Genomic DNA, 26259 nt, shown 5'->3' on the forward strand with positions numbered 1-26259 from the left:
GTAAGTCAGAAAGAGAAGGACAAACACCATATGATGTCGCTTATTTCTGGAATCTAATATATGGCACAAATGAACCTTTCCACAGAAAAGAAACTCATGGACTTGGAGAACAGACTTGTGGTTGCCAAGCGGGGGGGGGGAGTGGGATGGACTGGGAGTTCGGGGTTATAATAGATGCAAATTATTGCCTTTGGAATGGATGAGCAATGAGATCCTGCTGTAGAGCACTGGGAACTGAATCTAGTCACTTGTGATGGAACGCAATGGAGAATAATGTGAGAAAAACACTATGTCTATGTATGTATGTATACATACACATATATGTTTGAATGACTGGGTTGCTTTGTCCAATAGAAATTGGCCGAACACTGTAAATCAACTATAATGGAAAAAAAATCATAAAAAAATAAAACAAAAATCAAAGTAGGGCAGTGGCCCAGAGGAGGAGTCCTGCTAACGTGGAGTGGGGTGGCCAGCCCCAGGCTAACCTTGAAGGGCTTCTTTGCAGGGTTCAATAGAGTGAAGGGGCCCAGGGAATCTGGCGGCCCCTCGGGTGGGCAGGGTGGGCAGGGAGTGTCTGTGGAGGACGGACAGCAGCTCAAGTCTGCCTTGTCTGCTCCTGTTGAAAGCGGGGGCTATGAGGCCTTGGGGCTCCATTCCCCTTGATGCCAGCCTCTGCTACCAGGGCTGTGCTGGTTTTCAGGGTCCCCGCCTTGCTTGCTCTGCAGTGCGCTTCCAGAAGGCTGAGTGGAAAGGCTGATGTGGGGCACGGTGGGACCTCCGGCCTCAACTGTAGCAGTGCCACCTCTGGCCATGGGCTGATGCCCTCCCAGCCCCTGTCTCCCTGTAAGGGCATCGTGTGGATCCTAGCAGTGCTGAAGAGGGGCTCTGCGGGTAAAGTCAGGCAGGAAGCTAAGATGTGAAGTTCTAGTCCGGGAAATCTAAGAGCTAGTGGTTCGGGTAGAAGGAGGTAGTCAAGCCTCCTGGGAAGTAGCTGCAGGCTCTGCCTGGATCAGAGGGCACAGCTGCCCTGCCTGTACTGCCTAGTGGGGCTCGGGGCTGGCTCTTGCTGGGTACCATCTGCATAATGACCTAGTCTTAGGCAGCTCAGGCTGCCCTCCTAAAATACCAGAGCCTGGGAGGCTTGTCAGCCGCATTTATTCCTCGAGGTTCTGGAGGCTGGGAAGTCCAGGATCGGGCGTCAGCAGATTCTGTTCCTGCCTTGTAAGCAGCGGGTGCCTCTTCTCATAAGGGCACCAATCTCATCCTGAGGGCCCCACCGTCGTGACCTCATCTGACCCCAATTACTGCCCCCTCACAATACCATCACATGGAGGTGGGGGTTTAAGACTTCTCCATGGGGACCTGGAGGGAGGTAGGGTGGGGAAACCCATGGTTCAGTCCACAGCACTTTGGGCATGTCTCTGTCCCCAACGAGGAAGGGCTCCTCATGTCTCAGGGTATTCACCCTGCAAGTACTGCCACCCTGCTAGCAAGTGTGCTGGTTGGTCACGCATTTCCTGAGCACCCCAGCGTGCCAAGCTCAGGCCCAGGTACTAGGTCCCAGGGCTGGGTCAGCATGTACAGCCCCCGCCCTGGCGTACCCGTGGGTTGAGTGGCAGGCAGGGCAGAAACAACTAGAGCGCTGTGTGTAAGCAGCCCACAGCAGAAGGTGTGAGGACGTGCTGGGGGGGCATTGTGCTAATGAGGTGGCGTTTGTAGTCTGATATTTCAGTGCAGTCATGCTTCAAGTGGGCTCTGTGGTTTGGTCTTTAGTGAGAAAGGAGAAGAGTCTAATTTCTCAGAAGGAAGTTGTGCAGCCACTTCATTGTGCCGGGTGCTGGCTGCCTCCCCAGAGCCTGGGAGGGGCTAGCATCTTTGGAACAGGCGAGGCTTTATCACTTTAAAAATATCTGGGTTTCCTGTTACCTTCCAGGTGGGGTAGAGTCCTTCAGGTGGCGAGGTTATGCAGGGAAGGACTGCTGCTTTGCCAAGAGGCCTTTTGAGCCCAGAAAGCAAATGGCTTGTTTCTTGGGTCGTAGTCTTCTTGTAGATGGATTCTGAAGTTACGACTCTTGACGCCAAGTGTAATTATTTGGCATCTTGTGACGTGTACAGAAACCAGTCTTTTGGACAGCTCCCTGAGAGGAGCACTGCCCTATAGTTTGTTTATCTTCGGTACCGGCTGGACTGAAATACCAAGCATCTTTATTGAAATCCTTGTGTCTCCGGGATTGTGTTCCTTGCCTGCACTGGCTCTTGGACCAGAAGCCTGCAGAGGCCCTGACTGGTGAGGGGTCATCACTGGACGGGGTCTGGGCTCTCCAATCCTTGCCCACCTTCCTGAGCGAGTTACACTGAACATGGCAGTGCAAGCAGAACGCCCATCTTTGGAGTTTACTTCTTGACTGCAGTGTCAAGTTACTAACTCCATCTGTGTACATAGTTCTGTGTAAATATTTTAGCTTGGGAACATAGCCTACAGCCATTTCCTGTACCTGGAGAGAATTAAAATTCAGAAGCCGAGGCCCCACCTGAAACTTCTGGTGTAATTGGTCTGGAGGGGGCAGGGTGGCAGAATTTGCTCAGCAGGTACTAATTATGGTGATGGATGCCCAACTTCATATTTTACTAAAAATCCTTGAATTGTACACTTAATTTGTTTTAGGGAGTTCCCTGTGGCCTAGCAGTTAAGGGCTCAGCATTGTCGCTGCTATGGCTTGGGTCACTGCTGTGGCTGGGATTGGATCCCTGGCCCAGGAACTTCCACATGCCATGGGCACAGCATCCTCCCTCCAAAAAAAAGTTGCTCTGTTTTATACTATGTAAATCGTACCTCACCAGAGCTGTTTAAAAATAAATAAATAAATAAAAGGTGAAAGAACCCCTCCCCAGGTGCGGGGCGGGCGGCCAGGGCGGAGCGTCCCAGTCCTCCAGGGGGGTGTCCTCTGGCCCAGAGCTCCTCATCCCCACGCTGGCTTGTAGCACGGGGTCTGGGTCTGCTGCTCTGCCGCTGAGGTGCCCTGGTCACTGCCTCCCTGCCCGCCTGGGTCCAGACCTCGCCTCTTCCCTGTTCCTGTGGCTCCCTTTAAAATCCTCTGGGCACGTGTTCTGTTTCCCCGGGGTTTTGTACACCTGGACAGTCGGAGTTCTCACGATGGCGATCAGATAGGCCCAACCAAGAAAGCCATGTTCCGGCGGCCCGCTTCAGTCTCTCAAGAGAGGGCCCTCCAGAAGAGTTGCTTATAAAATCTTATCAACAAAAAGTTAAATAATGGTATAGGAAGTACGCAAATAGTATTTGCCTTAAAACCATATAGGTTTAGGAGTTCCCTGGCAGCCTAGTGTTTAAGGATTTGGTGTTGTCGCTGCTGTGGCACATGGTCGAACTCTGGCCCAGGAGCTTTGGTGTGCTGCGGGCGCAGCTAAAAAAATATATGTGTGTGCGTGTGTGTGTGTATTTATGTATATATGTGTATATGTATTAAGTTCTATGGGTAACATTTATTTAAAAGTGCTTAGTATGCATGATTCATTTGATAAAATATGTCCTTTTTTGATCAAATGAATGCCCTGGGCATGCTGTTGGTGCAGAGCTGGCCCTTGACCCCTCCTGGTCGGAGGGCCTGGTGTGGCTGGCCTCGGCGTGACTTTACTCAGGCCCCTGCCTCAGGAGGGGCTGGAGCGGGCCCAGCAGAGACAAAACTAAAGGTGACCATGCTCGTCGAAAGTGCAGCGGGCTTCGTAGGGTCGGGGACATTTTAGGTGTGTCAACCCTGACCTACGGAGCACCCGACTGCCGCGAGCAGAGACTCCCAGGCTCACATTTCTTCCCAAAACTTGTCCCTTTTCCATTCCTTCCCTCCTCCCTCTGCCTGCCCCCCCGCCCCCCGTCACTTTTCTGGATGCCCATTGCAAATGCCTGGGTCCCAGAGCTAAGATAGTAGGTCACCTGTTTCTGCCCAGGTTCTCAGCTGGCTGCTGCCAAAACCTAACCCCCTAGCTTCAGGATAGCCCTGGGCCAGCCTTCCCACCTGTGCCTTCAGCACCCAGCTTTGCAAACGCTGTGCCCCCCCTCCCTTGAAGGAACGCTTTGCTTCTTAGTGTTTTATGGTCTGGTTTCCATCTTTTCCCTTCCCTCCCTGCTGTTTTGAAGGCCCTCTGCAGGGTCAGAGTCCCATCGCATGGCCTTGCCTCAGGCCTCGTCCCTCCCCCCGCCCCAAGCTGCCCCTTACCCCCCCAGCCGCCTGCCCGCTCTCCCGAATCACTCCTACTTCTCCGCCTGTTCCTCGGGGTGGGGGTAGCCCCCTGCTCCTGTCCTCTGCTCTCTGCCCATGTTCTTTCTCACCGGTCTCTCCCTTTTGCGGTCTCGTGACGTGAGTGGTGTCACGCTGCAGGGGTGCCCCAGGCCTGGTCACGCACCCAGACCTCACCCCCCCACCCCGGTCCCGACTTCCCCCGCAGGTCAGCTCTGAGTGCCATCTCTGACCCTCCCCTCCCCCGTTGGCAGGGCCTTTCATCAGCTTGGCTGTCAGGCACCCTGACTCCCTGCCTTTGCTGAGTCCTTGCTGCCTGTCAGAGCGCCTGCCTCAAGGGTCCCCTCCCTGGCCTCCACTTTTCCCTTTCAGAAGTTGTCCTGCTGAGGCAAAGCTGAGGAACTTCTGTTCAGAAACCTCCTTTGGCTCCTTTATGCTGCCGAGTAAAGTTGAGAATTCTCAGTTGCGAACTCAGGGCCCACCACCACCCGGGCCCTGCCTTTCAGCCTGCTTTCCCGTTGCTCGGGCTCCCCTGTGCCTGCTGGTTCCTGTGCTTGCCTGTGCTCTCTGCTTCTGCGCACTGCTGACTGACTTGCTTGAAGTGCCCTTTTTCCTACCCCTGCAAAACTGAATTCTCCCTCTTCTTTAAAGTCCGGCTCCAAAACCTCCTTCTTGCTTGAGTCTCCGCAGCTGGAGGGAACCTCCGTGCTCCGAGGACCCAGAGCATGTGCTGTTCGGTCCCAGTTATGTCCGGGTGCCCTCCAGACCTCAGCGCTTTAATAGCAGGGTCGGTGGGTGCTCCGCAGCTTTGTCCTGGCAGAGGGGCTGGGAGGAGGCCCCAGAGGAGGACGCTAGGCCCAGGGGTGAAGCTCCAACGAGGAGGCTCCCTCGGGCTTCGCCTTACCCTGGATGCCAAGGGTGCAGGGGGTGGCCCAGCAGGAGGGAGAGTTCCCCTCACTGTAGAAGAGGGCTTACGGGGAGACAAATCTGGAAAAACCGGGAGAGGCGGTGTGAATGTAAATCAGATTTTGTAGGCGGTTGTTCCACTGCTTGGGGAGACAAGTTTTCAAGAATGCTTTAGTGATTGTTTACCTTTGGGTAATTTCTGTGTTAATTTTGAATTCTTTTCCCTAGTACTGAAGTGAAATGGCAAGGGCCTTTGGCTGGCATCCTGCAAGTCGCTCTGTGTATTTGAAAGCAATTTCATTTCATGGCGTAAAATCTATACTTTAGACCAAGTGTAGATTTCAGTTAGTTCCGGTTTTTTGTTTGTTTTTGTCAGTATTTTGGAGGGAACTGCCAGTTTAGCGCTGGTGATTTTATGGGGAGTAATTGACTAACATTAACCATCATCTCTTTGTTCCTACAGAGGTTGCGGAACTTGAAGCTAATTTGCCTTGTAAGTATAGCATCCCTGGTCAGATATTAAACGCTGTAAAATAATTGCATGAAGAACCTTGTTTATGTTTTAACAACCTTGCGTAGCGAAAAGCCTGTTTTATGGGTACATTAGGGATAAAACATGTGATTTGTGTAAGCAGGTAGCGGCTTTTTCCGGGGCTCTGATAGGAGGGGGAGGTTAACGTCTTTCTGAGCGTAGCACAGCCCTGCTCCCTCTCCTGACTGTCGCCCAGGAACGTCTGGTTAGCATTCTGACCCGTGTCCTCTTGGAGTGAAAAGGCAGATTAATTTGTGATGGACAGTCCTATTTTTTTTCCATTTTATGGCTGCACCCGTGGCATATGGAAGTTCCTGGGCCAGGACTTGAATCCAAGCCACAGATGCGACCTCCACCGCAGCTGAGGCAATGCTGGATCTTTAACCCACTGTGCCGCATCTGGGCTTGAACCTGTGCCTCCGAAGCAACCCGGGCCACGGCCGTCGGCGTCTTAACCCACTGCGCCACGGTGGGGACTCCTGACCGCCCTGTTTTTCTTAGTGACAGTCCCACCTTTTTGGTCCAGAAAGTGCTTACCTGTCATTTGTCTCTGTGCTCCATTCGTCTCCGGGTCTCCTCGCCTTGCCTGCTCCTTCCCGCTCTGACACTCGGGGACCGACGGCCGGCCTCACTCGTGAGCTCACTCACTTAGCAGACAGTGAGCTCGTGTGCTGAGTGTCAGCGTCCCTTTCCTCCCTGTCCTCGGTGCCTCCCTCCACCTTCATGTTTTACAAGACTGTCAAAGTCTGAAAGCTTCAGCCGTTTCAATATTTTTTTGACTTAGGACTTTTTGTCATTATATTCAGTTAAAAGTTGTTCTGAGGCTGAGGATGTTTATCCAATGTGAGTGAGATATTTGATACGTGGGTCTCCTAGTCTGGGCCGGTGCTCCACAGAGTTTGGTATGACACGGGGTAAGAAGACACCCACCCCAACCTCCACCTAAAGTTGGAGAGACAGCAGGGGGGTGCAGCCCTTACGGGTTGTGAAATCAGCATGTAAGACCATGTAGGTCTCGTTCCTTGAAAAACAACTTTGAACACAGACTGTTGATGTCTGAGTGTGTGAGTGTAAAATGCTTCTTAGTGTGGGTCACAGTCCAAATGTCTTACAAGTCACTGCGTTGTTTGACTTGTTTCTTCTAGTCAGAACTACCAGGAAATATCTTGGGATTCCACTGACTAAAGTATTTACAAATGATTTGCTTTAAAATGTTCTGAGTTCCCTGGTGGCTAAGTGGGGAATGGACTTGGCAGTGTCACTGCTATGGCTCGGGTTCAATCTCTGGACTGGAACTTCTGCGTGCTGCAGGTGTGGCCAAAAAACAAAACAAAGTTCTAGGGAAACAAACAAAAAACAATGTGTGTGTGTTTGTGTGTGTGTGTCTAGGACAGACTTCAAAGTACTGAAGCTGCGCGATGGATTCATTATACTCTTTCTCTGTTCCTTTCATATTATGTAATAGTCTAATGAAATCCGATTTTAAAAAGTAAAATGAAACAGTCCTTCTATTTTCCATTCCCATCATCTCTTCACACTGGCCCCCAGCTTGAACGTACATCCACGTGCATTTAATCAAAGGCCATAGAAAACTTAAAACTTAAGTCATATACACAGTTCATTTTGTCCGTGTATAAGAATCTTAGATTGTTGGTTTGTAACCCATAGAGTATAGTTTAGCGTTAGCTAAAAATTTGGTGGAAAAACAATAATTGGCTTTCAAACCAAAATTTAACTAAGTATCTTAGGTTTGAAAAAGGCACAGTCCAACTTCCTAGCCCTCATATATAGCTAAGGTGTCAGATTTTAAAAAAACATAGTACATTCTTCTTTTCTCTTCTTCTCCCTATCTCCTCTCTCTGTCAAATATAAATCAGTTTATACAAGTACGCCAGGCTTTCCAGAAGTATGCAACTCATTATTTTAAAGAGGAAACAGAGCCACCAAAGAGTAGATCTTTACTATCTGATTAATAATCTTTCTGAAGTATTTGTGAAGGCAAACAATAGCTTGTCATATAGCAGAGTTGCTTAGTAATTATTCAGAACTAGTTTGGAGCTCTGTATGTGCAAGTTTATAGAGGTTTTGCCGTTTGCAAAAAATAAGAAAACATCTCTTTCAGATAGGCAGACGTAGGGGGAGAGTCTTCTTAGCCTCCGCCTGTAGGTCGAGGAAAGCTTGGCTCTGGAGTTGTAATAAAGCCCCTGCGTTGAACTAAAACCTGACTTTTAACTTTTTGTTGTCATTGTTAGAACTTCTTTTTAACTTTAAAATGTTTGTTTTTCGTGGATCCCCCTTGGCTCAGTGGGTGAAGGACCCAGCTTTGTCATTGCTGTGACTTTGGTTACAGCTGCTGTGGTGTGGGTTCACTCCCTGGCCTGGGAAGGAAACTTCCATGTGTCATGGGCATGGCCAAAAAAAAAAAAGTCCGGTTCTTTTTAGGAGTTTCACTGTTTTTTTTAAGTCTGCCTGGACAATTTCTTTATTCTTGGTGGTCCAGTCTATGTTACAAGGATTGATTTCTACATCTGTACCTTTATTTAAAAAGCAAGAATACTAGGTGTAAAAGCAAATGAGTGGTGCCACTTTTAATCAATGAAAACATTTCCCAAGCTCTTGTCATATGTTTTTGTTAAACTTTTCTTTTTTCTTTCCTTTTTTTCTTTTTTTGTCTTTTTAGGGCCGCAGCCGCCGCATATGGAGGTTCCCAGGCTAGGGGTTGAATCGGAGCTGCAGCTGCCAGCCTCCACCACAGCCACAGCAACACGGGATCCAAGCCACATCTGCGACCTACACCACAGCTCACGGCAGCACCGGATCCTTAACCCCCAGAGTGAGGCCAGGGATGGAACCTGCATCCTCCTGATACTAGTCAGATTCGTTTCCATGGAGCCAGGACAGGAACTTCTTTGTTAAACTTTCTGTGCATCTCGAGGTTAGCCTCAACAGAAGGACTGGTGCTAACTCTCAAACCTTCCTGACTGCTGTTTCTTTCGTAGGTACGTGTAAAGTGCATTTTCCTGATCCAAACAAGCTTCATTGCTTTCAGCTGACTGTAACCCCAGGTAATACTCTCCTATGTGTAAGTACTGAAGTGACTTCCAAAGAGCGCGTTCTAAAGGCTTGATCTGTCCTCCAGCCTTTGCCAGGAGCAGCCATTCCGGAGGAAGACGGGCTCGTGCTTTGTAGTCTAATGAAGCGTAGCGCAGTGATCCGAGGCATTTGGCACATGCTCCAGGAATCAGACGCAGGCTTTACAGTCCAGGCGAATGAGGAAGGAGGCTGCTGATGTGTGAAGAGCAGGAGCTCTGGGTTGGAACTGGAACTGGGTTCAGATCCCTCCTGCCGTTGAGCAGCAGCGTGACCGTGTTACATTGCTCAGTCGCCTCTCTCAGCTCCGGCCCACCCAGCCGCGGCGTGGGGATCCAAGGGACCCTATCTCGCGGGCCAGTTGCGAGGATTAAATAGATAAGGTGTGGGAAGCCCTCCAGCCCGGCTCTGGCACAGGGAAGCTAGCAGATTACCAGCTGTCCTCGTGCGCGCGCTCGGTGTCTAAGCGCCAGGGCTCCAGCCGGGCCAGCGCTTCTCCTTGTGCTGCGGTGCCGCGCACGGGCCGGCTCGTGTTTCCCCAGGTCGCGTGCGGGTGCCAGCGCTGCAGCCATGGCCTTGATGATGAGCCCTGGGTGCCAGGGCCAGCAGCACTTCTGGGGGCGGGCTGGGGAGGCAGAAAGCAGCACAGGGACTTAACCAGAGGGGAGGGAGTCGTGTGGAGGAAGGGGAGGCTGTTCTTCTGTTTGGGGGACGGAGCGGGAGCGAGAAACAGAATAATGAGTCACTCGCTAACTAAACCGTGAGCGAGAACGCGGAATGTCGGGAGGTGGTGATGAACCCACAGAGAAGCCCTGTGTTGTATAATAACAGGAGAAATCTCATTTTCAACATGTGCTTGAAAATGTTACACGACAGCTCAGGGACACGGACGTAAATTCAGTCTGGTACCATTTCCGGGTCTGAGATGAGTGACCACGGGGGAGAGACACCAACCCCAGGGCAGTGTGGTCACAAAGGGCCGTCCGCACCCTGACACCCAGAGACCCCAGTGCGCGGCTTCTGGCTGTGAGCCAGTGAGGGTTCTGACCACCCTCCGGCCACTTTCATAAACACGTCGCAGGTGCTGCTGTTTCTCGAGAGGGGTCTGAGCACACTTCGATGCTTCCTGGTGACTGCCGGCCGGTCGGTCGCCGTTATGGGGCTGTTTACTGTTACTGGTAAGCTCTGCAGGGTATTTTCAGCAATTACCATGGTGGTGAAGACGGGTTCTCTGGGTGTTCCCGCTGTGGCGCAGTGGGCTCGGCAGTGTCTGCAGCCCGAGGCACAGGGTCCATCCCCGGCCCGGCACAGTGGGTTAAGAATCCAGCATTGCCACAGCTGCAGCCTGGCTCGCCGCTGCAGCTCAGATCCGATCCCTGGCCCAGGAACTCCGTATGCCACAGGGTGGCCCAAAAAGGGGGAAAAAGATTTGTTTTCTGTTTCCTAAGTAGTCTCACACTTCGTGTTTGTAGTAAGAATGTTTTCTTCCCTCTGCCTTTTTAGGGCATTTTCAGGGAGTCAGTCAGTGCTCTGCCCCGGCCCACGCTTGCGCTTTGTCGTTCTCAGCCATTCTCTGGTTTTGCCAGGCCTCTGTTGCTATCGTCTGGATAAGTGGCTTTTTTTTTTTTCTTTGACTGCACCCACAGCATATGGAAGTTCCCTGGTCAGGGACTGAATCTGCTCTGGAGCTGCAGCCTGTGCCGGAGCTGCAGCCTGTGCCACAGCTGCAGCAACACGGCATCCCTAACCCTCAGCCCCGGGCGCGGGATCGAACCAGCACCTCCATAGAGACAAACCGGGTCCTTAGCCCACTGCACAACAGCAGGACCTCCCTCTTTTCTTCTTCTTCTTCTTCTTTAACTGAGGGTTTTTTTTGTTTGTTTTTTTGTTTTTTGTCTTTATGCCTTTGCTAGGGCCTCACCCGGGGCATATGGAGGTTCCCAGGTTAGGGGTCAAATCGGAGCTGTAGCCACCGGCCTACACCACAGCCACAGCAATGCAGGATCCGAGCCGCGTCTGCGACCTACACCACAGCTCACGGCATCACCGGATCCTTTAACCCACTGAGCAAGGCCAGGGGTCAGACCCGCAACCTCTTGGTTCCTAGTCGGATTCGTTAATCACTGCGCCACGACGGGAACTCCCCAGACTTGGTAACATTTTTATGGTTTTGTTTGGGGAATGTCCCTCATGCTTGGGAATAAATGTACTCTTCAGAGAAAAGATGGAAACGTAAGTTGGTTATAGAGGAAAAGAAAATGACTGAATTTAGGGGGAAAGTCTCCACATCAGCTCACAAAACAATACTAGTAAGTGAGATGAAACAAAGCCAAAGCCTGGCTGAAATACCCCCGGGCCTTCTGTGAAGTTAGAGAGAGGGTTCGAAGAGCTGGGCCAGGCCATAGTGGCCCAGCTGCCCTGTGGGGGTTCCCTCAGCCTGTCCCCACTGTGACATGGTGGCTCGTAGACAGAGGGGACGTGGACGACTTTTTTAAAACTTTAGTTGTCACTTTTTAAATAAGCGTTACTGAGGTGTAGAACTACAAATAATACGATGTACTAATTTCAACTGCAGAGCTGAGCTTACTGAGTTTTGCAAAATGGATACACATCCCTGTGCAGCCGCAGCCACAGCCGCAGCCCCAGGAAAGATGTGCCAGCACTCCCGCCCTTCCTTCTCCTCTTCGCAGTCAGTTCCTCGCCCTCTGCTCCCTGCCCGGAATGGCTTTCTGACTTCTCTTACCATAAACTATTTTTGTCAGTTCCTGACTTTCGTATAATTGGAATCATATTCTGTACCCTTAGTCTCTGGCTTCTTGCACGTGACGTTTTTGAGTGGTGTGTGTCGTTCCGTGTAGCAGTATTCGTTGTCTGCCTATGACGTAATTATTTATTTTCCTGTTGATAGCATTTGAATTCTTTCCATTTGGCTATGATGAGGAAGTCTTCTCTTGACAGTCTCACGTCATCCTTTTTACTCACATTTTCAGTTTCTCTTCAGCTCCACTTAAGAGTGAAGTTCTGAGTTATGGGAAAAGTCATTTTAACTTTCTAAGAAACTTTCTAGAATGGTTTATTATACGCAGGCCAGGAGTGTGTAAGTTCCTATTCTACATACTTCCCAGTGTGGGGGTGTGAGGTGGTAGCTCATTGTGGTTTGATGAGCATTTCCCCGGTGCTGGGGTCTGGATGGAGACGGCGTTGAGTCTGTGGATCAGTTCGGGACGAAATGGTGTCTTAACAACATCGAGACTTGCAGTCCACAAGCAGAGTAAAGGTCTCCATTTATTTAGATCTTCTTTAGTTTCTCTCAGAAAGTTTTGTAGTTTTTAGTGTATAGGTCTTACAAATATTCTGTGAAATATATCACTAAGTATTTCATGTGTTTCGAAGCTGTTGTGAATGGTATTTTTAAAATTTCACTTTACTTGTTACTAGTGTATAAAAATACCATTGACAGAGTTCCCATCGTGGCTTAGCGGTATTGAATTGGAGTAGTATCCGTGAGGATTTGGGTTCGATCCCTGCCCTCGCTCAGTGGGTTAAGGATCCGGTGTTGCTATGAGCTGTGGTGTAGGTCACAGACGTGGCTTGGATCCCCCGTTGCTGCTGTGGCTGTGGCGTAGGCCAGTGGCTACAGCTCTGATTCGACTCCTAGCCTGGGAACTTACATATGCTGCTGCTGCAGCCCTAAAAAGCCAAAAAAAAAAAATATATATATATATATATATACACACACACACACACACGTGACTTTTTAATGTATTGATCATATGTCCTGTGACCTTGCTAAATTCCATTATTAAATTCTGGTGGCTTTTTCATATGTCTTTGGGATCTCTATGTCCATGATCATCGAATCTGTAGTTGAAGACATTTTTACCTTCTCTCTCACCGGTACGTATGCCTTTAATTTCTTTTTCTTACTGCACTGGCTCTGCCCGCCAGTACAGTGGCAAGTGGAAGTAGCGAGAGCCTGGTCTTTGCCTTGGCCCTGATCTTTAGGGGAGTGATCATCACTCACTGAGTACGATGCTAGCTGTGGGGTCTTGTGTCTGTCTTTGTCTTTTTAGGGCCGTGCCCGAGGCATATGGAGGTTCCCAGGCTAGGAGTCGTATCAGAGCTACAGCCGCTGGCCCACACCACAGCTCACGGCAATGCCGGCTCCTTAACCACTGAGCGAGGCCAGGGATGGAACGCTCAACCTCATGCTTCCCAGTCGGATTCATTTCCACTGCACCATGACGGAAGTTCCCGGGGGTTTTTTGTTTGTTTGTTTGTTTTTTATTAACATGTCCTTTGCTGAAGGGTTTTTTTGAAAATAAATGTTGTTGCTTTTTGAATGTTAAACCAGCTTTGTATTCCTGCAATAAATTCCACTTGGTCATGATGTAAATACTTGTTTGTATTCCTGTATGCAGTTTACTACTGCTTTGTTAGAGAATCTTGTGTCAGTATTCGTGTTTTTCTTTTCTTATGATTTCTTTGTCTGGCTCTGACATAAAGGCAATGCTAACGTAATAGAATAAATGCAGAAATATTTTTTCCTGGTTTTTGTTGTTGTTGTTTTAAGGCCGCACCTGCGGCATTTGGAGGTTCCCAGTATAGGAGTCAAATCGGAGCTGTAGCTGTTGGCCTACGCCACAGCCACAGATCCAAGCCGTGCCTGCAGCCTACACCACAGCTCACGGCAACGCTGGATCCTTAACCCACTGAGCGAGGCCAGGGATTGAACTTGCATCCTCATGAATGCTAGTCAGATTTGTTTCCACTGAGCCTTGATGGGAACTCCTGTATCCTGTTTTTTAAAAGAGTTTATGTAAACTCTTCCTTAAATATTTGATGGAATTCCCCAGTTAAACAGTCTGGCCCTGGAGTTTTATTTATGAATTCATTTATTTAATAGATATAGGATTATTCATCGTTTATGTTTTCTGAATTGGCTGTTGTAATTTTATTTTTTTGAAGGAATTTGTCCATTTTACACGTTGTAGAATGTATTGATACAAAAATTTCTTTCATTCAGAATATTTTCCTGCCAGTCTGTTACTGTCTGTGGGACCTGTACTGATACCCCCTTTTTATTCCTGATAGTGGTTATTTGGATCTTCCCTTTTTCCTGATCGTGTTAGTTTGAGGTTTATTCAGTTGATCTTGGCAAAGAGTGAGCTTTTGCTTTCCTGAGTTTATCCATTTCACTGATTTCTGTTCTTTCCTTATTTTCTCCTTCCTTATACTTTGGGTTGAACTTGCTTTTCTTTTTCTGACTTTAAGGTGGAAATTTGGATTGATTTTTTTTTTTTTTTTCATTTAAAGCGATGCTGATTGAGGTGTGTTAGGTTATTTTTCTCGGCATAATGCTTTCGAGTTTCACATGTGCTCTCTTGTGTCTTTTTACTGGTGAGTGGTACTTATGGTGTGGGTGTAACTGGTGCATTCGTACCAGGTGCCCAGTGATCCTTTATGTCGTTTCCGCTTGGCGGCCATTGGGCACAAAGCTGCTGTAAACCTCTGCAGGCAGGTCTCCATTTGCCAGTGTGTTTTTATTTCCCCTGGCCGTGGAATTACTAGATCATGGTACAAGAGTAAGTTTAGCTTTATAAAACACCGCCACACTGTTTTCCAAGGGAAAGTGCTCTTCTGCATCCTGCTAGCAGTGCGTGAGAATCCCGGTTACCCCCCTTCTTGCCAACAGCTAGTGTTGCCCGCCTTCTCAGGTCAGCCGTTCTCATAGGTATGTATCTCATTGTGACTTTAATTTGCACTTCCCCCAATGCCTAAAGATGTCGAACATCTTTTCCTGAGCTCATTTGCTGTCTGTATATCGCCTTTGTTCAAGTATCCAAATATTTTACCCACTTAAAAATTGGATTGCTTGGCTTCTTCCTAATGAGGTGTAAGTCTCTGTACCTGGGTATAAGTTCTTAATTAGATATGTGGGGTGTTTTCGAAATTATCTTTATTAGGTATGTGTTATCTTTATCTGATACCTATTATATTATCTTGATTAGATATGTGGGCTGTTTTCTGAAGCATAGAGAAGTTCTGGGGCCAGGGATCAAACCTGTACCACAGCAGTGACCTGGGCCAGTGCAGCGAAAAGCAGCAGATCCTTAATGCACTGCACTACGAGGGACTCCTGTTCTTGTTTGCTTAATTTGCATATTTTATTGATGAAAACTCCCTGACTGATGAGTGTGGTAATAAAAGTGCAGCTTATACTGAGTCGTGACGTTTAAGTTGTTTCCCCGTCATCCCCCTCGTGTTTGGCCCTTAGTTAGTCTCAGCTTTGTTTCAAAGCTTTAGAGTTAGTACAGCAGGGAAAGCTTCTAAACGTGAGGTCAGGAAGGCCTCCGTCTCTGGGCAGAGGGGTAGGGCTGGTAAGCCTGAACCTTTCGGAACAACGTGTGCATAATCACGAATGCGGTGAAAAGCTCTGGAGGTGGTCAGAGCACTGCCAGGCCTTCGGCTGGACCGCCGCCGCGTCTCGCGGGAGTTCATGTGTGGTTTGCTCTTAGTCTGTCGAGGCCGCAGGCGCAGAACGTGTTCTCCCATCCCTGGCTCTTTCGAGGTCGACGTTAAACTTACGGGGACATGACCATCAAGAAGAGTGTTTTCCTTCCAATAACCCGGAACTAGAGGGGGCAATTCTCCTTTTATGTATAATGGAAATGGGACGCCAGCTCTTCAGGCAGTCAGTTTCTGCCTTCGCATCGAGTTTTGTGGGGAAAACGTCACTGCTCTTCCGCTCGCTCCTTCCCAGAACTCTGTCGATGCGGTGTCTTCGCGTACCATCTCGCGGAGTCGGGACGTGTTGTCTGATACACCGTCCTTACACCCAGTTGTGCCCTCTGCCTCACGCATAAACAGAGGCAGACGCTCTCTTGGGATGCTCAGGCTTCTAGGAAGGGGCATGAAGTTAAATGTCTGATGCATGGTTTTTAGATCTGGTTTTTTTTGTTTGTTTGCTGTTTAGGGCCACAATGGAGGTTCCCGGGCTAGGGGTCGAATCAGAGCTGCAGCTGCTCGCCTACACCCCAGCAACAGTGGATCCAAGACGTGTCTGCAGCCTGCACCACAGCTCATGGCAATGCTGGATCCTTAACCCACTGAGCGAGGCCAGGGGTCGAACCTGGGTTCTCATGGATACTAGTTGGGTTCGCTAACCGCTGAGCCATCCCACGCTGTGTAATCGTTACGCTTTTTGACAGTGTAAAGTTCGCTGGCACGTTTTCATTTTCCCGTGCCACCTGACAGTACACTTCGTGTAGCAGGCTTTGTTTTTATCTTCTTCAGAAATCATGTTTAGGGAGGTACAATTTGCAGACAGTAAACTCACCATTCTTGGGGTTACCATTCTCTCTGTTTTGGCAAACATACAGCTGTGTAACCACCAGCACAAGCCAGATGCTTAGAATGTGTCCATCGGCTCCAAAGTCGGTCCCTCTGGCCGTCCCAGCCCCTGGTGTCATTAATCTGATTTCTGCCGTCATTTTGCCTTTTTCAGATTGTTATATAAACAGTCCCAACCTATATGTAGCATATTGTGTGGCTTCTTTCATTTAGCACAGTGCTTCTGAGTTTATCCATGTCATTGCATTTATTACTTCTGTTGGCCATGACTGACTTTGAAGACGGAGAAGGGGGCCATGAACCAAGGCGCATGAGTGGCCTCTTGAAGCTGGAAAATGAAGGAAATGGATTTTTCCTAGAGCCACAGAAAGAAAGGCAGCCCTGCCAACTCTCATTTTAGCCAAGATTCATTTTGGACTTCTGATCTATAAGAGATTATACATGTGTGCTGTTTAAGCTGCTTTGTGGTTACTTATTACAGCAGCAATATAAAACTAATACAGATAGCTGCGTTTATGTCGTAAGAAATCTTTGCCTTTCTTAGACAAAGATTTTGTTTTTTATTTTTTATTTTTTTGTCTTTTTGCTATTTCTTTTGGCCACTCCCACGGCATATGGAGGTTCCCAGGCTAGGGATCGAATCGGAGCTGTAGCCACCGGCCTACGCCAGAGCCACAGCAACGCGGGATCCGAGACGCATCTGCAACCTATACCACAGCTCACGGCAATGCCGGATCCTTAACCCACTGAGCAAGGGCAGGGACCGAACCCACAACCTCATGGTTCCTGGTCGGATTCCTTAACCACTGCGCCACAACGGGAACTCCAGGATTTTGTTTTTTAAAGTCATTTTATTGCTTTAGGTTTTTGTGGTTTGGGGGGGGGTTGTTTGTTTGTTTTGTCTTTTTGCCTTTTCCAAGGCCACACCTGCAGTATATGGAGATTCCCAGGCTAGGGGTCAAACTGGAGCTGTAGCCGCCAGCCTACCCCAGAGCCACAGCAACGCAGGATCCAAGCTGCATCTGGACCTACACCACAGCTCATGGCAATGCCGGATCCTTAACCCACTGAGCAAGGCCAGGTATTGAACCTGAAACCTCATGGTTCCTAGTCGGATTCGTTAACCACTGAGCCAGGACGGGAACTCCTGCTTTAGATTTTAAACTGAGGCCTGTGACCAGTTTGAGTTAGTTTTTGCATATGGTGCAAGATAAGGTTCTAGCTTCTTCCCCTCCCCCCAACTCTTCCCAGAATGAATGGGGAAGTGTTCCCTTCTGTTTCCTGGAAGAGTTTATAGAATTACTGTTAATTCTTTATTAAATGGTAGAATTCCCCAGTAAAACCACCAAGGTCTAGCATTCAGTCATCTTGTTTTTGTGGTAAGAGTTTGAGTATGATTTCTTTAATAGCTATGGGCTGCCTTTCTTATTTTTGAATGTGCTTTGGTGATCTCTTATCATTCAAAGAATTTGTTCATATTAACTACATTTTCAAATTTATTGGTATAAGGCTGCTCTTAATATTCTCTCACCCTTTTACATTCTGCAGAGTCTCTGGTGCTATCCCCTCTTTCCTTCCTGCCGTTGAAAATTCTCTTGTTTTCCTGATCACGTTATAGCTGAAGGTCAGTCTTACTGATCTCTGCAAGGAACCAGCTTTCGGTTTCATTGATTTTCCTCTGAGATGTTTTGGGTTTTGCTCACATTTTCTCATTCTCAGTTTAATTGCTGTCCTCGGTCTCGTTCTCAAGGTGAAGCTTAGACAGGTAGTAGTGTATCTCCATTTCGCGTCCAGACCCTTATTTTGTAGCCTCGTGTACTTCACATCTCTGATACCCATAATACACTGCGACCTTTGTTTTAGACGATTGCATTTTCTTTTTATATTTATCAACATATTTACCATGTACAACCTCATTTCTTTCTGCAGCTCTGAGTTCCCATCTGTTATTTTCCTTCTGCCTGAAGAACATCCTTGGATTTTTTTGTAGTGCAGATTTGCGGACGGTGAATTCTGCCAGCTTTGCTGAATATTGAATTCTTAAGTTGACAATTTCAGCATTTTAAGGCTGTCATTCTCCTGCCTTCTGACTTGTTTTGGGGTGTTGTTTTCTCTCATAAGAAGTTAGTGGTAATTCTTTGTTGCATGTTATGCGATGCGCATTTTCTTCTCTGGCTGCTTTTAAAGATTGTCTCTGTTACAGTTTTAAGAGTTGGGTTATGATGGGCTTTGATGTGGTTTTCTTTCTGTTTATTTCACTCGGAGTGTATTGATCTTTCTGGAGTTACAGTTTTCATCCAGTTGAGGTAGACGGGACCACAGTTCTTCAAATGTTCCCTCTGCGACCCTTGTCTGGAACTCCGCTTGTATGTGTGAGTGTTAGTACTTTACACTCCTCTGCGTGTGATGTGGCCTCCATCGCGGCACTGGGTTTGCTTCACGCTTCTCCGTGCTTCGCTGCAAAGCGTTTGTTTCTGCCGTGTTTGCTTGACAGTGGGGTGCATCCAGTGGGTGTTTCAGATACTGTGTCTTTTTGCTATGGATGTTCTGTTTGCTACACTTTCTCCAGCTTTTCCGTTCCTTTCCTTGTGGTCCTGGTTTCCTCAGTAGCACTCTCACAGCTGGCTCAGTGTCTGCCCGAAGCTCCGGTGGGCACATCCGCCCCTTCCATCCTGCCCCCGCTGCTCCCAGCTGCCTTTGTCGCTGCACCCCGCTCCTTGGTCTTCCTCCCCTGCCCTGCCCTGCTTGTCCCCAGATCCCAGTGAGACAACCTCTCATGGGCCAGCCAGAGGGCCGCAGTGGGTGCGCAGCCTACGAGCCTCAGTGGCTCTGTACAGCAGCGGCGTCACAGCCTCCCACGGCCCAGGGGGCTGGGGCGGCGGCCGTGGGGGGGCCTCAGGGACCACGCGGTGTCTGTGCCCCACTCGTCCCCGTGCTTGTGACTGTGGAGGAGGTGCTGCTGGCCTCCAGGTCTTAAACTGAACCCACCCCCACCGCAGCCCAGCCCTCCCTGCGTGACTGAGCCCACACAGCTTTCTCTCTGCAGGGACGCTGCCGCGGACGTGCCCTGGTCCGCAGCCCAGCACCACCGCTTTGTTTTCCTGTATTTCTAATGAACAAGCTAGACCTGTGAGCCGAAGCCCCACCCTCACCAACCCCGGGCCAGTTTTCACGCAGCTCTTGGGGATGGTTTTCACAAAGTTAAAGGCATATGCATAATATGTGACAGGTGGTACACGTAGGAGCCCTGAGCCCGAAGCAGGTACGGCCTGGCCCTTTCCAGAGAGAGTCTACCACCTGCTGGTCTGCAAGCTTGGCAGGGGTTGTGTTTTTCCTACCTTTAAGTTTAAAATTTGCATAGAGTGTAATGTCCAGCATGCTGTAAATATTGACATTTAAAGAAAGCATTATATATACTACTCTTTAAATATTGCCGGTAGACTTTAAATACTGTGGATATACCCACCATCATATATTAAAAAAAAGAAGAAAGAAACAAGTTTAATGGTTGGAAAATGGTCATTGCTGCTTCTTGCTCCTTGAACTCACGTTTTTTTATTGCACTTCTCTCAGAGTTTTGTCCTAATCTGCTTATAAGAATGTTTTCACCTCATCATACTCTTCGGTAACTCTCTCTCTCTCTCTCTCTCTATACATATATATATATATATATATTTTTTTTTTTTTTTTTGGGGGGGGGTCTTTTGAGGGCCACAACTGCAGCATATGGAGGTTTCCAGGCTAGGGGTCGAATTGCAGCTACAGCCTCTGGCCGACACCACAGCCACAGCAGTGTGGCCAGATTCCAGCTGCATCTTTGAGCAGAGGTCACCACAGCTCACAGCAATGCTGGATCCTTAACCCACTGGGCGAGGCCAGGGAGTGAACCTGCGTCCTCATGGATGCTAGTCAGGTTCGTTAACTGCTGAGCCACGACGGGAACTCCTCTCTCTATTCAGTTGTTCAAGAAGTTCCATTGGGCGTTGAGCATTTCCTTCTGAATTTTTGTTACAGGCACTGCTTGTACCTGCTCCTGACTCCTGGTTTTCCCTCTGTTGCCTCCACTGACCCATTTCCTGACCGCTCTAAGTTGGGGGTACCTCAGGGCTTTGTCCTGTCCTTGGACCTCTGTAGTCAGGTCCCTGGAGGCCACACCAGCCTCTGAAATCCGGGTGCGCCACTACACAGCTCCCAAACCACTTTGATGCAGCCCCGATCTCTCCCCTCCACTCCGGAAAGATCTTTTGGCCGCCAAACAGTGTCTCCTTGGGTGTTGAAATGTCAAATTAATCTCACATCTGAGGTTGCCCTTTGGCCAGCTGGGCCCTCTGCAGTCTTTTATCTTGGAGGTGGCAGTTCCGCCCTTCCCTTGCAGGGCCAGAGATCCAGCACCTCGCTGGCTCCTTCCTTGGCCACCCCACCCCTAATCCGCTTGCACGTCCTGCTCTTGCCCCCTCACAGGAGCTGCACCTCAGCAGCATCCACCCTGGTCCTGGCAGCATAATCTCTCACCTGGACTGTGTATCAGATGGCTGGGGGGGCTCCAGCCCTGTGACTCGTTTCCGTGGCCCCGTCCCCCCCTGCCAGGCCCCTCTGGTGGCTCCCTGTCTCACTCTGAATGAAAGCCAGTGCGCTCCCAGTGGCCTGGGGGGCCAGCCCGCTAGTCTTCAGCCAGCTCTTCCTTCCCCTGCTTCGCCTTCTGGCCTCCGCGTTGCCAGCGGCCTCAGGCCTTTGTGCGGATCCCACCCCGCTTCCCGGTCTTTGTTCCTTTGCCAGCCTTCACTCTCAGATTGCTGTTTAAGATTGCCCTCCCCCAGCTCCGACTCTGGCTCTTTTTCCCTTTCTCTGACGTGATTTACTTATCTTGTCTCCCTTCCACAAGAATGTAAGCTTCCAAAGGGCAGGGAGGTCTCTTGCTGGTGTGTCACCTCTGCCTAGAACAGTTCCTGACACATCGTGGGGGCTCATCAAATGTTTGTTGAATAAATAATGACTTTAAACGACAGGGAGTTCCCGCTGTGGCTCAGTGGTAACAAACCCGACCAATATCCATGAGGACGAAGGGTCGATCCCTGGCCTTGCTCAGTGGGTTGGGGAGCTGGCGTTGCTGTGAGCTGTGGTGTAGGTCATGGATGTGGCTCGGATGTGGTATTGCTGTGGCCGTGGTGTAGGCCAGCAGCTACAGCTCCGATTCGACCCCTAGCCTGGGAACTTCCCTATGCAGCAGGTGCAGCCCTAAAATGATGATAAATAAGTAAATAAATTAGCAAACAAACAATATGTTGCAAGCCTTGGTGGTTATTAAACAAAATAGCATATCATCTGAAATGTACCTGAGAGTGATAAGGTTACTTTTAGCATTTTTCTCTCATTTAAGTGATGTATTTGTGAGCAGTACTGTTTAATGCTGGAAAGAAGGGTTCGGTATCAGTTTTCCCCTTCCTTTGTCTTTGCAGATGTAGACGCTGAGAACGGCTTTCCGTGTAAGGCAGGAGGCAGGCGTGGAAGGCGTTCCGTTATCTCTGTGTCATTGCTTCCCTTGACTTCAAAGTTAGAGGCCAAGGCCGTGTAGGATGTTTTCGTGATCGTATCGCTGACTGCTGGATGAGCTTCCTTCTTGCATTTCCTTGGAGGCAGAGAGCTGGGAACTCCTGGTGGACATGGTTTGGGGCACGCCGTCATGGGCGTCCCTTTGTGTCCCATTTTCCCGGAGGTGCACCGAACCGCTTTCCCCCGCTGGTGGCTGCCCACTAACCACGCCTGTCTTCTCGACCGGACAGCATCTCACTTGCCCTGAGTTCGCAGAAAGGGCTGTGCAGACGGGGATGCACCTGTCGTCCCACGCTCGCCCGTGTAACAGTGCACCCATAGGCCTTGCGGAAGCGTGTGGCTGCGGAGTTCCTCCTCTGGCCCATCAGGGAAATCCTCAGCACGCCAGCAGGCAGAGCCAGCTCTGGCAGACCTCTCTCCTGCAGTCTTAACTTTTAAAAAGGTTTGAAGATGGGTCTGCAATAGCCGTCTCACTCCCAAGTTTAATTCCTAGTGCCCAGGCGCAGTGCGGAGCTGGTCGCCTGCGTGGAGGAGGCAAGCGCCACTGCTTCTTGGTGACGTCTTTGCTTGCTTCTCCCCAGGGCTCGTTTTTCTTACAGTAGCCTCGGGATTGAAGTTATAGTGAAACGCGAATCATCCCAGATGCCACAGTACGTCTGAATTCCAGACGTTCCAACATGAACTGTGTCTTGCTTTTAATGCCACGCTTTGCCTTTCGCTGCACTGGGCGTGAGATGGGGAAAAGCACCAGGCTGCATAACGCCGCAGCCCCCGGGCCTTTCCTGGGAGCTGTGCAGCCCACGCCGCGGGGGGGCCTCCCAGCAAGAGGAGAGGAGGCGCCGGGGGTTGAGGAGAGGGCAGCTGACGGGTCTGGGGTCTCCATCAGGAAAATCACAGCACTGCCGGCAGGTGTGTTTAACACTAGAGCACTCTGGACACCAGCCGTCTAGAAATGGATCCTCTTAAAGCTCTCCGTGCCCACACGCTCCTTGGACAGTCTCTGCTCCCAGGGGTACCCATGCCCTGGCTGGACGACACTGGCATGTGGTCCCTCGGAGGCAGGGGGCACAAGAGGAGAGCAGGGCGACTCCTCTCGTTGTAACCCTGGGGGTGGGAGCAGGTGGCTGACTGAGAGCTGGGTGCCAGGAGCTTCCGTTACTGCGTTTCATTGTTGTACTCGAGCGCCACCCCCGTCCCTACGAAGCAGCATCTTTCCAGCCACAGTAGCCATGGGTAGTGCCATGGTTGGCTTGTCCCAGACTCAGACGTGGTGCGCCCTGGGTTACAGACACTCTGAGCCAGTCCTCTGCCCCTGGCTCCAGAGCTCGGCGGGCCTTTCTCCACTTTCCACCCCGCACAGTGCAGAGCTGAGAGCCAGACCCAGGAGGTGAATCAGCTGGGGGCTCCATCAGGAAAATCACAGTAAACGAGAGATTCTCGGGTGCCTCTCAGTCCAGTCTGCTCTGCTGCTTTAAATTAGACTGTGGAGTTTCTGGGCAAGTCCAGTAATAAAAAGCAGACTAGATCAGGTCCAAAAGCTGTGTGGCTAGAAGAGGGACAAAGAAGCAGATCATTTTCCAGAAGGGGGTTTATTCTATGAACTAGAAAAAAAAATTAGAACAAGCTGCTTTCTCTTTTCTGTGAGTTTAGAGACAATATAAGCCTAATAATTATTAAATGACCACTTGACTCTGACAAGAATCTGGTAAAGTCAAAGCCATATTTAGACCAAGTAAGAATTTCTTTGAAACCGGCAGGCAGTAGAGTTTAAACTCTGTAATGAGGGAGATGGAAGGCCAAGGGAGAATAGCTGAAGTCAGTGCGAAGAGCTGTGGCTGAGGACGGGGACTGAGCAGATCCCGGCGGTCACCCAGCAGCAGTGATGTCCACGCACAGGGTGCCCACCGTGTGGGTCAGGGAGCCGGACGTTCCATTGCCGTGATCAGTGTCAGGATGGGAGGGGCTCATGTCCACAGAGCCCCCGGTTGACAAGGGAGCACCCCGAGTATTTTATACCCAAGATGTCACTTACGTGCAAAGTTCTTGTATCTGGAGGGGAAAAATCTTCCCCTCGGGAGTTCCTGTTGTGGTTCCACGGAAGCAAATCCGATCAGGATCCATGAGGACGCAGGTTCTCTCTGGCCTCGCTCAGTGGGTTAAGGATCTGGCGCCGCCTTGAGCTGCGGTGTAGGCTGCAGACTCAACCGGATCCTGCATCGCTGTGGCTGTGGTGTAGGGCAAGTGGCTACAGCTCCGATTCCATCCCTAGCTTGGGAACCTCCATATGCCGTGGGTGCGGCCCTAAAAAGACAAAAGAAGAAAATTTTCCACCCCAAATGATCTTTTCCAAAGACTTAATACTAAGTCAGTCACTAATCCAAGTATATTTATAAACACTAGAAAACAGACATTATCAAGTAGGTGAGAGAAGGGTGGATGATTAGGCAAGCATTTAGAAAAAATATACCACCTTATTTGCAATTAACTGTAGGTGTGGAGTTCCCATTGTGGCTCAGTGGGGTAAGAACCTGATTAGTATCCATGAAGGTCTAGCCATCCCTGGCCTTGCTCAGTGGGCTGAGGTTTCCATGAGCTGCATTGTGGGCTGCAGCTGCAGCACAGGTCTGGTGTTGCTGTGCTGTGGCCGTGGCTGTGGCTGGCAGCTGGAGCTCCAACTGGGATTTGACCTCTAGCCTGGGAACTTCCACATGCCTCAGGTGCAGCTGTAGCAGAGAGAAGAAAAAAGAAACTCAGTCATGTGAACTGATGAAATACATGAAACCATAAGGTTAATAGGAGAAAATGTAAAAATGAAATATTGCTATAATCTTGGTAGGGAAAGACTTTTTTATTTTTTAATTTTTTTTTCTTTTTAGGGCCACAGCCACAGCATATGGAGGTTCCCAGGCTAGGGATCGAATTGAAGCTAGTGCTGCCGGCCTACACCACAGCTAACCGCAACGCTGGATCCTTAACCCACTGAGCGAGGCCAGGGATCGAACCTGCAACCTCATGGTTCCTAGTCGGATTCGTTTCCACTATGCCACAATGGGAACTCTGGGACAGACCTTTTTAAATATAATATCGCAGAAAGACTGGCTTCTTAAAAATGAAAGCTAATTGAACAATATCAAAGGGCAAACAGCAGACTAAGAAGCACTGTAACAAATGTAAAAAGCAGGGGTTAATCTAGAAGGTTTTTCTATTGGTCATTCAAAGATAAACACCTCAGTAATAAAAGAACTCAAGAACCTTAATCCTTCAGTTCTTGTAAGAAAAAAATACAAATGGCCAGTAATAGGAAATAAACTTCAGCCTCACTTGGATTCACATCAGAGGAATGGAAAATAAAACCAAGCAGTAGTAGTTTGCTTCTTTCACGCTGGCCAAGAATAAAACCGTTTGGGCCCAGGTAATGCCTGTTTCAACTGCTGGGCAAACGTAAGCGCTGACGTTGTTTCAGAACTCTTAAGAAAAAAATTTTGTCGTGATGGTTTGTTTGAGACTGTTTCCTATTAAATGTACATTCTGTATAAAAAACTGAGGGAAGTGATAAAATGTAGTATTGCTGATTTGTTTACGATGATAAATATTTTAGAGGAAGTTGAACCTTCATTTTAAAGATGGAGTTAATTTTGTCAAATTGTGAAATTTAGAGTACTTTAACTCGTGGGAGGCATTTCCAGGCCCCCTAGTGCTGGCATGCCCTCAGTTGGCAGTGGCCCCCAGCCGCTCCTACAGCTCAGAGCCAAGCTCCCCCTCAGGCCGAGTCTAGGAGGGCAGAGGGTGGGTGGCACAGTCAGGGGAGGCGAGACGGAGCTGTGGGGCCTGGCGGTGCTGCTCCGACCTGGACCTTTCACTCCCCAGGCAGCCCCTTTCTGCTCTGAAGGCTGTTCAGGCCCTCAGCCAGCCCGCCTGCGGCTGTTGACCGGGCCCAGTCGCTGAGACAGGGATTTTGTCTGTCTGGTGTGCTGCCCTGTTGCCAGGATCTGGAACAGTGCCTGGCAGAGGGTCCATGCTCAGTCAGTGTTGGTTGAACGACTAGGAGCCATGTGCCAGGCGCTGGGAAAAAAATCACTGAACACAAGCCTGCGTGCCCCTTGGAACTGAGGGTCTCATGGCAAGACCAGCAGCAGACAGGGGACCAAGCGCGCAAGCCCCGCGTGAGATGCGCTTGATGGGAGGCGCTGGCTTGCTGCCGTGGGGGGTAGGGTGGGCTGGGGTGAGAGCTGGGCTGCTCTGGAGATGAGGAGGAGAGGGAACCCTCCAGAAGGTGCCTCGCCTCCCGAGGGCGCAGGGCCAGGGAGGAAGAGCAGGCAGGCCAGCCTGGGGCTGATTGGAATCATCAAGTAAGGAATGCTGCAGCCCTCCTTTTAAATTCTCGGTCCTGTTTGCCACATCCTAACATAGTGTTTGCCTTTTGTTTCCTTTTTTTTTTTTTTTTTTTTTTTAATTTAAAGGATTGTTTTGTTTTGTGTTTTTTGATAGATGAGGGTTACTACCAGGGTGGAAAGTTTCAGTTTGAAACTGAAGTTCCCGATGCGTACAACATGGTGGTGAGTAGCCTGCGTT

The 26259-nt window shown here is 49.5% G+C and overlaps 1 protein-coding gene across 6 annotated transcripts in view; it reads left to right on the forward strand.

Moving 5' to 3' along the window:
• Positions 1-26259, forward strand: part of UBE2F (ubiquitin conjugating enzyme E2 F (putative)) — a 53136-nt gene that overhangs the window by 8706 nt on the left and 18171 nt on the right. For 4 of the 6 annotated variants that reach the window (XR_014829191.1, XM_003133768.7, XM_084998873.1 and 1 more), the window contains 3 exons: positions 5626-5655; positions 8694-8759; positions 26176-26243. Coding sequence is in view for 4 of the 6 variants with exons in the window: in XM_003133768.7 (XP_003133816.2) it covers positions 5626-5655; positions 8694-8759; positions 26176-26243 (164 nt within the window). In the remaining 2 variants the exon portion in view is untranslated. The remainder of the gene's footprint in view (positions 1-5625; positions 5656-8693; positions 8760-26175; positions 26244-26259) is intronic. The other 2 variants (XR_014829192.1, XM_005672336.4) reach the window with 1 other exon arrangement.

This window comes from Sus scrofa, chromosome 15 (genome assembly GCF_054392235.1).
Source record: "Sus scrofa isolate SSC_HxYL_T2T_F1_AM1 chromosome 15, Sscrofa_HxYL_maternal_Yorkshire_Landrace_v2.0, whole genome shotgun sequence".
Taxonomy (NCBI): Eukaryota; Metazoa; Chordata; class Mammalia; order Artiodactyla; family Suidae; genus Sus; species Sus scrofa.